The 11,980-nt window shown below is 43.4% G+C and overlaps 1 protein-coding gene across 1 annotated transcript; it reads right to left on the bottom strand.

The window, feature by feature from the left end:
- Window positions 1–6,098: 6,098 nt before the first annotated feature.
- Window positions 6,099–6,419, bottom strand: LOC133931115 (uncharacterized). The gene has a single exon (XM_062377928.1). It carries the CDS (start codon window positions 6,417–6,419, stop codon window positions 6,099–6,101), a length of 321 nt encoding a protein of 106 aa, XP_062233912.1.
- Window positions 6,420–11,980: the final 5,561 nt, after the last annotated feature.

The following is an 11,980-nucleotide window of genomic DNA, read 5'->3' as shown; positions in this document are numbered from 1 at the left end:
CAATATCCTTTGCAGATGGGGTGGACTGAGTAGTCCACCATGTGGTTCCGAGGTCGGTAGACACCATTTGGTCGTGATCGGGCTTGGTCGAATCACTTAGACTCTTCTTCTGTTATACTACGTGTCAAGTGGTAACGATCTATGATCTCCTATTTGTATGATTTTCTGAGTTAATGCGGTAGCAAAATTTTGTTTTTAGGCTAATGTAGCCTATTCCCCGACAGATGCTTACACCGCCGCATCTGTTTTGAGGCCAAACTATGAAACTGTGTCGCACGTTTTTCAAAGTATGACTCATCGCCACTTGCTTACACCTTAAGAAAGCCACCCAACGTCGACACGTGTACTCCATCTTACGATCTCGACCGTCGATAAGTAGCTCCCGCTCCTGATCCCTCGGGTCGTATTGTTACTTGCACCAACATCTCTTTCGCTTTATTTTGTCAACACCCTGTATCCATCTGCCATCTCATTCCTTAATTGCCCTCCATATGTACAACTAGGATCACCCTTGATTGTCTGGTCTCCTTGATCGTCCAGCATTAAGCACCTTGCTTAGCCCCGATCATCCTGCCATCGACTGTCAAGTTGCATCCATCACCTATACATGATAAGACAAGCACACACGTTTCTCCAATTTCATCTCCAATTAATCATAAAAAACCATGTAAAAATACTCATCTTGGAAAAATCGTGAACATTGAATGATCCGGCATACACTCCTTATTAGCATCGGACCATTCGGTGTATATAATGCCATCTTTCATTGCATGAATGAAAAACTCTAGATAATACTAAGGTGAAGCTTTCGGTGTACACACCGGATCATCTGGCGTGTATAAAAACTCTTTCTTCACTGAGCCAAGAGAAAACTTATAGAAAGTGCTCCGGTGAAGTATCTGGTGTGTATAACAGCTCATCACCGGACCATCCAATATGTACAACCACTAGAAACGCCATTTCAACTTCTCTAGAAAATAGTTTGGTATGCACTTCATTCTAACACCAAATCATCTGGTGAACATTTCAATTTTTACCTCTAACTTGATATACTTTAGCGTGAAAACATTCTAAACACCAGATCATCCGGTGTATTCACTTTATTGAACACCGGATCATTTGATAAGTATAATCTTTTATGACTTAGAGACAAAATCGTCAATTCCATTTTCTCTCTCCAATTTTAATTAGTCACAATTAAAATCATACACAAACAAACTCCTACAAATCAAACTCAACTCAATCTAAACGATTAGTATAAACAAGATACATACCAACTTAATTTCTCGTATCCAACACGTCATACAAACCCTCCAACACGCATGTTCACACTGCACACAATGCAGGGGCGGTTATGACGACGCAAAAGTACTGTAGCCCCAGGTGATCAAAGCGCGACGGGATCTTTTATAATACTATAAAGAAATTAAAAATCACTGACATGTGAATCTGCTTATACTGCAGAGGATCGGATATGAGTCCGGTCAAAGCCGCGGGCCGCACGCGATTAGATCGTATATATGCATGGGCACGGCCGCGTGCACGCCACCGACGACCGTATCAAAACCACATGCGCTACGGGAGCAGTGCCGGTGAGCAGCCGAAGTGTCGCTAAGACTGCGCTACCAAACGCTATGCTAGTTGAATCGGAACACGCGCGTGTCTCGAGACTCTCGACACGCAGCGTGAGCGGGATGGCGGCCGTGGACCGCAGGCTGGAGCCGGCCGCGGGAGCTACCTGGCTGCGAGCTTCTCGCGCCGGTGCCCATCAGCGGTGCTGTAGTAGGCCTGTAGCCGGCGGCCGGGCGCGGTGGCCAATCGCCGAGAAGATGCGCTGGGCAGTGAAGGCAAATGCTCTGACTTCGGAGCAGATGACTACTTTTTTTTAGAGGGGTAGATAACTACTGATCAGACATAAATACAGAGGCTGGCCCGGATGTACACCTCGGGCCGTGCTAAGTGCCTGAGTGGGTCGATGGCCCTCGGGTGGTGCGATGGTAGGTCTGGGACGCCGGGAGCTTCGTAGCAGTTGGAAAGTGGAGACTACTTGGGATGGGCTACATTATTTTTGTGAAAGAAAGCCAGCCCGGCCTAGGTTCATCGTACCCGAAGTCTATTACCAAGCAATCGGCGAGCTCACAGATTCCGGCTGTCTTTTTAGATAATGGAATGGAATTATCTTAGCCTTGGTATTATAAGATGCACCTAACCGTTCATTATTACAATATCATATACATAAACCAATACACCACCAAATAACCACTCAACTTTGGCGTATGAATATATGGAAACAGAAACATCAAGCACAAATTATATTATTGAACTTTCACGCTTGACGAAAATTTTCATGACCATAATCTCCAATAAATAACAACATGCCTTTATGTGTTGTCTTTCTCTTTTATTCTACAACAAAGACTAGAAGCTTATCCAATAGGTGCCCTGAAAATAATCTATATAGGAGAGTGAACTATTGCTTTATCAAAAACCACATTATTGCGACGTAATTCTATCACCCAACATATGACACTTGCCACGATCAAGATTTCATTCCTAGGTTTTGGATTAACCCATTGTGGCCAAATTTCAAATAAATTAGAAACACTACTCGGCAGTTGAATACCATAAGTAACATGAATCGCTCGCCAAATAAATTTGCAATAAAAAAAGGAGGTGTTGTATAGTCTCATTACATCTGCAAAAACAACACTTTAAACTACCCTTCAATTGCCTCCTTGCAAGGTTATCCTTGGTAAGTATTACTCCATTGTGCAAGTACCATAAAGACACTTTGATTTTTAGGGGAGCTTGAGTTTCCAAATGTAGCAGTTGGTATGAATCACCCTATTATAAATCAATGCTCTATATATAGATTTGATATAAATCTGACCATTCTTATGTAAAGACCATCTAAAACGTGTCACACTCATTACTAATTTCGAAATTCATGACCTTCACTACCCGTTCATGCCTTGCTTCCAATTTATTCCCCACAAGCGCTCTTAAAGAAACATTAAGAGGTTCAGTGCCTACCATAGCTGCCACCATTGTATTTTTATACATAACAATATTATAAAGGATAGGGTAGTGCTCTTTAAGCAGTCTACGTCTAAGTAAAATATCTTCCCAAAATCTAATCTGGGTACCATTTTGCAAGCGAAAAGAACCTAAATTCAAGATTTTTTGTTTGACCTTCATAATGCCATACCAGAAATGAGAATCACTAGATTTCTTTTCCACTTAGAGATATCATTTTTTGTTCTCAAATATTAATTTCTAAGGCTTTGCCAAACCCTTTCCTCATTTATTAAACTAGAGCTAGAGTCAATACCGTCTAGATGCTATAGGAATTACTGGTGCAAGAGGAACCACGAGCACAGGGGTTGTTGGCGACACATTTGCGCTAGCCTCTGCGGGAGTAGCCGTGACATACCCATAGGGACAATAGACACCAACACCCCTACAACCAAAACTTGCAACACCACTGAAAGTGCATCAAGCCTCTAAGTATGGTTTTGGTAATTAATGATAATACTTATAGACTAACAATATTATTAAGAATTATTAGTAGGTTGTTCCATAGGTGATGCATGGAGAAGAGATATGCATCAAGATGAATGAGCTCTAGGTGATGCTCGAGTAAGTGGTGGCAATACCTATGGACTAGCAATTATGTTGAGAATTATTATTTGGTTATTCCATAAGAGATGCATAAAAAAATGAAGCATTGATTCATTGAAGAATGACATGAGATCAAAAGAAATACATCGTTATCATTGATCTCTTAGTAATGCTTATGAGAAGGAGGAGATGCTCAAGAAGATCGACATGCATGAAGGCTAAGTCACTTATGGAGATTAAGTGACTAAAGATATGAGATTATCAATTATGTTTATAGACTAACCCATATGCTTTGTGCTTGAGAGTGAGTTAGGGTAGGTTCCATAAGAAGGCCTGAGTTGAATTGAGATATTCAATTGCCAAGTTGGAAGAGTAAGATCAAGACAAGCTTATCGGACAACTTACATGCTCGAATGCTTACAATTCATGCTTTGATGGTGAACAAAGTGAAGAGCGTGAAGATTCCAGATACAAAGTGGCTTTCTATGACAAGATGGTGAAGGGCAAGCATGATGACAAGCCTTGAAGAGTTATGAGAAGCATCGTGATTTGGATGATGTGTTCATCAAGTCCTATAGGAATGCTCAAGGCAAAAATTTAACTAGAATATGTTTTCTAGTTTTACCCGTCTCAATAAGTTTGGTGGGAGACCGGGTTATAGGTTTGCTTCACTATCAAGAGGAACTATTGAAAGCATTACTCGATTGTTGTGTCGAGTGCTCAAACCATGTGCTTAGTACAGGATGGGTTTATGTTGAGAGTTCGTATTAGGAGTCCGGTGCTGAAAGTGTGAAAGTGTCTAAATTGGGTTTCAGAGTTTTATAGTTTGATCCTATGCATTTGAGATCATGATTTCTGTTGGGATAGCTAGCCCTCTGAATAAGCTTTCCATAGAGTCTAAAATCGTTTAAATCGGACTTCAGTATCAAAAGTTATCATCGTTTTTAAGAGTGTCAACTGTGCTGAACTCAAAAGTTCTAGGTGAGATCCGAAAGTTCCAAGTAGCGGGACCTCCAGATAAGCTCCGGGCTAGGGTGCTCGGTTTGGGTATTTTAGTTTTGCCTAAAAGTTTCAGATTGATCCGGAACCTCCAGATTCTGGTGTCCTGCACCGGAACCTCCGGATTAATTTTGTATTGAGGTTCTTGAGTGCTCTTAGTTTATGGACCGGAAGTTTCGGATGGGTTTGGAACTTCCAAGTTCTGATGATCTTTATTCGAACCCTCTAGATGGAATCCCGAGTTAGGGTCCTCTGTTTCCTTGATCTCGTGCCAACCTGGAAGTTCCGGGTTAGACCAAAAAGCTATGTAACGGCTAGTTTTCGACCGAATATCTAGAGAGAGAGAGAAAGAGAGAGAGAGAGAGAAGATGTAAGTAGGAGAGAATCATGGAAGAGAAAAACATTAACTGCCACTAGACCTGAGAGAATTTTGGTTCCCCATGTGTGACCCTTTGAATTTTGAAACAGGTGGACTCCGCTGGGATTCTTAGGACCAGAAAGTTACGGGTTGTGCAGAATCTACCCAACAGCTAGTTTTTTAGAGTAGAGTATAATACCCCTTGTCCTCCTAGCGTGGAAGAGGTTACTTAGGCGGCTTTGTGCTGGTGGTGTGAGGTGTTTCAAACTTAGTGTTCCACATTTGAGTGCTCCCTCTCCCTCTTTAACAAGATTTGGTGAGAATCAAGCCTTGGTTACTTAGTGAGTAGAGAGAGAGAGGTGTGAGTGGGTGTGGTGCTTTAGTACCCTACGGATTATAGCATAAGTTGTGTGTGTTTAAGCACTTGGTATTGATCCTGCACGAGTTCAGGAGTTTGTTACTCTTGGAGCTTGGAGCTCCTAGGCGGCTAGGCGTCACCAACGAACACCCAAGGTTGTGGTGAGCTACGAAAAATTTGTAAAGGTTTGGATTTCACCTCCGCAAGGGAAGAATTCAAGAGTGAAAGCCCAATTTCAAGTGTGGCCGAGCTTAGTGAGAAAAAAGGTTGAAAGAGACCCGGCTCAAGTGTGACCGAGCCCCTCAATAGAGACGTAGGAACCTCAAATGGCGGTATCCATACTTTGGTAAGAAATCAAGTGTCTTCGTGTCTCCTTTACTTTTGTGCTTATTTGTTATATGCCTGCTTCCAATTCATTTTATCTCCATTTGCATATCTTGTGTAGAATTGAATTACATGCTTGTATCTATATTTATGATATCAATTCTTGAACCCTCTTGCATATTTTGCTTACAATTGTTATGCGTGTCTGATTTCAAACCATCATATTTCGTTTAGAGTGTTAGAATACTAGTTAAACCCAACGCGTCTAAGTTCTGAGCTGAACCCGAAAGTTCTGGATTCTGTATAATCCGCTGCAAAGTTCTGAACTCGGAAGTTCCAAATTAAACCCAGAAGTTTCGAATTCTGTATAATCTGCTGCAAAGTTTTAATTTTGTAAAAACGCCTATTCAACCTCCTCTAGACGACATTAGTGTCCTTTCAACCATGGTGAGCCCAACTGTGTCGTGACCACCCGCGACCACAACCACTATAGCCATTGCCAAATCCTTCACCATATCCTGGGTTAAACCCAGGGCCGCCTTCATAAAACTCACCACTATTGCAACCACCATTGGCATAGTGTCCATTATTGTAGCTCTTGTTGTACCCAACATTATAATTGCCGAATTCATTCTTGCCGCCAAAGCCATTGCGATCTCCAACTCCGCTATAGCCACCTAGTCCACCACGATCCCTTCCGCTACCATGGCCATCACCAAATCCCTCACCACCTCTACCTTGGTTCCCTCCACCCTCCATGCCACAGCGTAGGATGTCCACGTGCATAGGTTTAGGGTTTGTGGTATGATGAGTCAAACAACAACCCACCACTTTTGAATGCAAATAGATCAATTTCCCGGTCCCACAAAACTCAAGTGGCAGGCGTCCCGCCTGAGCGAAAAGACAACTGAGATATGTCGATAGGCGGAACATTGTCTCTTTGGACCCACAATGAATAATGATCGATGGGTTTAGCTCCTTAACTGTAGGATTTGCAAATGATATGATATTTTAATTTTGAATTGTCTTCTCCTTCCTCTCTGACTAATGCACTATGGTCACTGTCGGACGACCCACCATCATATCATCCTCAGTAGAGCGAATGGCGCCTTTAGGTGACTGATGTTGGTCATACTGGCCGGTGCGAACGACTTTAATGGGGACATCACCAAGAGTTCTTGGTGGTGAAATACATGGTTGTGGCAAAAGGGTCATGCCATGGATTGCCAACCTTCGGCCGGTGTTGGACCACCGTGTGTACAATCCTTCGAGACAATGAACCATCTTGATCCAAATCTATATGAGGAGCAATAGAAGTTACCGTCGAGCGAACCAACCAGGGGTGGTGACTAGGGCAATCCAGGCCCCCCTATGCATCATGCATGCATGCATGCATGTACTTGAGTACTTCTGAGATGAGATGACCCATAGGGTAACTAGTGCTGGCCCAAACATACATATAGTAACAATTAAAGGAACGTCCAGGGGTCCTCCATCGCTTGTGTCTTGATCATAAATTATGGTGTAGTTCAATTCTCAAAAGAATCCTCTAATTAACTAAGGATCAAGATAAACTTACAAGTTTATACTAAAAGATAAATATATTTTGTATCCATCAGTGAAATGCCTTCCCGAATCACAAGTCATGCTAAATATATATTGTTGCCTTATAAATCATCATATGCAATATATAGATCAATCTCTACATGACATCAACATGCACGTAAAATATCACAACATCAGTTTCTTGTTTCATCACATATATGTCCAGCGCGCTATAGCCCATAAGCATGTTACAAGACTTTAGCAAAATCTCATCCACAATTTAAATGCATGTAATAAGTAGCATTTAAAAGCTAAAGAATTTAAGAGCTCATTGACATACAAACTCATTTTTATCTATTATCTATGTTTCAAGTATTATATGTATTTTTTTTAGAACATATTTCAAGTATTATATATCATCAAGTATAATTAATTACTACCCATAGTAACAAGCATTTTTTTCTTGCCAAAGTTTACCAAGTTTAAAGTGTTTGTCCTTGATGATCATGATTCATACACTATCACACTCCTCTTTTATTGACCTGAGCTTTAGTTATTTTCAATTATAGAGATTTTTCAGCAACTTCTATGGTAGGCCCATATCAAACTAACAAAGACAATATCAGGACGTTGAATGGATATATATCATCATTCATTATACGAAAGGTCATACATTTGTCATTGTGACCAAATTTGTATATGAAAAAGAAAAAAGATGTTTTAAGTTGGTCACAAAACATAGATCCATCGCAAGACACCAATACTTGTATTTTGTTCTTCTAAAGAATGAAAAATAGATTAATCAATATTAAAAGAAAATTATAAATTTTTATGAGGATAAATACAATAGCTTCTAGAACCGATTCAAACTTGTCTCTGCTCAGCCCCCAATCGTCCAATCCTAGCTCTACCCCAGCAACCGACAGGCTCTGCAAACTATCCTCTGCCTCCAAGATTTCTGAATCCCGCATCCATTACTGTTTGTGCAAGATCATTCGCAGAGATTGAAATTGCCCCTTCTTCATCGTTGTACGAGTTCATATCATCCGTCAGTGCCCAGAACTGGGAACTTGAACCCCCACGGCGACTGTTGAAAAGAGGGTTAGGATTCAGGTTCAATCCCATCTACTGCGGCCTAGACGTTGCTGGTGACAAGAGTTTCACTTTTGATGTGGGTCCCTACATAGTTGCTTCCACCATCCAAGACAACTCCTCTATGCATTTCCTCACCTCTTCTTTAGGGATCTAACCCTTCCGTGAGATCATCCTCTGTACAGCCGCCTGATCTCTGGTGAAGCTGGTCCACGGTGGTCAGGCGATGCTGCCTCATCAGCCTCCCAACATGTATGGAACTCACATGTTGATAAGTTACAGAGTGATTTGCCTTCGTTGTCACACAGAGAGTAGGCTAAGCGTTGCAAAATAGCAAATACTATTGCTTGATTTAGAAATATTTCACTCCATTAGCACGTGAAAATGAAGATCGCGATATGTCAATACTCGTAGTTAGGGCTTCTGGTCCTGGTGTAACCGTGCAAGTGTATATGGGAATGGGAACCTCTTACTTCACAAAGGTGAAGTCACGGTGACTTCAATTCTATATGAGTCATTAGATCTCAGATGAATGGATATGATTCTATGGTAAAATATTTTTTGTTCATCCTTGCGAAGTAAAAGGATTTGAATCAGTTTATATGAATGGGAGGGAGAGAGAAATAGATGCTGCCAGCAGTATGCAATGGTCAATTGGGCAGAGAGAAAGGGAGAGGGAGGAACTAACGGTCAAAAGGATGGACAATGATGGCGATCAGATGGGGGTAAAATCTAAGTGCGCAGCAGGAGCACTGCCTCCCTTTCCCCTGCAAAGAAAGACCAAGAAACGCAGTAACCCGTGGGGGCACAACAATTGCAACCCAAGCCCAATAGAGTACTGGACCACCTAACTCTACCACTTTCACTTCACCATTATTGGGTTGGGCCTCTCGATCTCGAGCAACATATTATCATCCTCGACCACTCAGATTCTAGTGTATGTCCTCTGCAGCTAGCTCAAATGGTATGAACTCATGATCACACGCCTTCTGATCGATGACTACCGAACCCAGGAAGAGAAGATAGTACTGATCTCTAAGAATTCGATGATACCTGACTAGAAGACAGTTGATGATTTGGACTCTCCATGCATGTGAGCTTCTTGGTTGAACAGATGAACGATTCTTGGAGGGAAACGTCAAACATGCATGCAGAGACAGAGGCACCTATATGAATCTATCCTGCAGCTACCCAGCCAATCAAACGCGGTCAAGCGCACGATCGATTGGTGCGGGATAATTCCAAGCACGGAGACGAGGGCGACGGCATGCATGCGGCAGGGGAGACATGGCCGTGCCCCAGAAAACACCCCCACCCATGGTCCAGTCCAGGAACCCCATCCATCGTCTCCCACGTACGTACCGCCATTATTTCCTTGTCTCTTTGATCGCTCGCTCGGCTACTGACGGCCTGCACGCGCCCTGCGCCCGTGGTCCTCGTCCTCTTGACGCTGCCTGCGAGGTAGCAAAGCCTGCGAGGTCGGCCCCGCCACAAAGACCAGTGCAGCAAGACAACAAAGGAACAGTTCTACCATCGTGGAAAAATATGGAGAAGAAGCCGCAACAGCTCCTGCGTGGTGGCATCTTTGCTCCGCTGCAGTGTTGCAGCTGTTTGGTTCTTAGGTGTTAGGTCCAATTTAATACGAGATCAATAACACTCCGAAACGTAAACTACCATGTGGATGAGGGCCCTGATCTGAGCACTAAGCCAGGACCTCGTGAACACGGCGATTGTAAAAAGGGTTGAAGCATCTCTCTACTAACTTCTGTGCAGAGAAACCAGGTTCTAGATTAAGTTTAGACCTGCCGCACAACAAAGCTTATCCATTGATTGATCGGTATTGTAGCGCGCGAATGTAGTAGCTTTTCTGCAGGTGCTCTTCAGTTTATATATCCATCTTCGAAATAACCTGCCGATCGTTATACTATGCCCAACCGTTTTTTTCGGAGTCTAAATTCCCTTCACGACGGGATTTTCATTTTTTTGGCGCTTTAACGGTTTTCCTTCACGGTTTTCGTCACGAAAGGATTTTTATGGTCATTTCCTCTAGAGCGGGATTCTCTTCTTTTCTTTCACGATTTCTCTCGAAAGAATCTATTGGAGATAATAGAAAATAAAAGAAATAGGAATGTGGAAGAAAATCGAAAAGAAAACAAAATAAAAGGAATATGGTTGAAACTGAATTTAAGTTTCGGTGTGCCTACTCGAGAGCGAATCAGAGGGAGATTGTAGCAAGAAATAGTGTGCTATGCCTATGCTGGGCTGGTTGGTTGGTTAGGTTGCATGTGGTAAAGCTGACACGGGATGTAGGGAAAAGCGGTGTCGGACGAGACCATCACCAGAGGCGCAGGACGGTCAGAGGGTGGTGTTTGTGAGTGATTGATTGATAGATTCCGCAGGTTTCAGGACAGGACCAGGCATTGCAAGTTTGCAGCACGTCAATCATTGGGGAAACGAACGGTGCTCGCTAGTTTAGTTGAGTAGCTCGTTGTTGCAGTTGCAGGTGTTGGTTAGTGGTCGTTACAGCTGCCCGTCCAAGATTGGCAAAAAAGGCACAGTAAAATGTCCCGAATATTTCAGCCACCTTTCCAACGTTCAGTTTATCGTAAAAAATGCAGTAGAAATAGAGGGAAATAAGTCATAAATAGGGAGGAGTTTTCCTTGAATGAAAAGTTGTGTGGTGTTGGCTGTAGAACACCTTTAGCATGAAAACTTTATCGATAGTACATAAGCTTGAAAAGCTATGGAACAGGCGTGCAAAAATAGCAGTAATTAACGTGTTACAGCTACCACACCAACATTGATACTGTGCTTATACATTGGTTCTGGGTCCATGATGCCGGTGCGTTGTCTTAATTCGTAGTCTGACAGCCATGTTCCTGACGTAAATCCCAGTACAAAATCACACGTGTGATAGGGAATGGGCAGCGTGCAACAATCAAGCCTTCAAACGGAGGGGACGGCCACTAGAACAACAACTGTGCCACTGCCATTTGCTCCATTGAAAATTCTTCTGTACAATGCAAGATCTCTCCCCCTAGGCAGGGCCGGCCGGGATTTAGTTAGAACAAAACGTGGTTCAATGCTGATCATTGGTGATTGTGGGCTCGTAGCTTGAGCAAAGTGCCAGCAGCTCGCAGATCTTGTTGGGCCATAGCGATCTCTCTCTTTCTTGGTCAGATGGAGACCTAAAAGGATTAGTGTGCAAGGGGAGCAAACAGTTACAGTGAAACTCCGGGCACTGAAACAGGCAATTGTGGACCACATGTCAGTTGCCACCATCCCCTTTTTACCATGCACGTGTTGTACTTAATCACACAGGTGTGATCGGTGCAATGGATATGCTGGATCCTATGCGTACGTGTGAATTAATACGTGATCACCAGCAGAGCGTACGCGTGTGCAGTACTGTGGTCAGCGTTGCCCAACGGAGTGACTCGGCGACATGTACGGGGCCATGTACGGTCCGGCCCAATGTGTTGGGCTCGGCTCAGTACTCGCCCCTCGTAGGCGTGACTGATTCGTGCGTGCGTGCGTTCGAGGTCAGGCGTCCAGCCTCCTGGCTTGCGTCCCGGAGCCCCTCGCAGTCCCAGACGATCACCAGCAGAGCGTACGCGCGACCCAGTGCAAAGACGCCCGCCAGGTCCCTGACCCAGTGCACGGATGGCCGCGGCCGCGGCCGC

Source organism: Phragmites australis, chromosome 10 (assembly GCF_958298935.1).
Source record: "Phragmites australis chromosome 10, lpPhrAust1.1, whole genome shotgun sequence".
NCBI classification, from domain to species: Eukaryota; Viridiplantae; Streptophyta; class Magnoliopsida; order Poales; family Poaceae; genus Phragmites; species Phragmites australis.
Note: the sequence above shows the minus strand (reverse complement) of the source record. Positions and strands in the feature narration are given on the sequence as shown.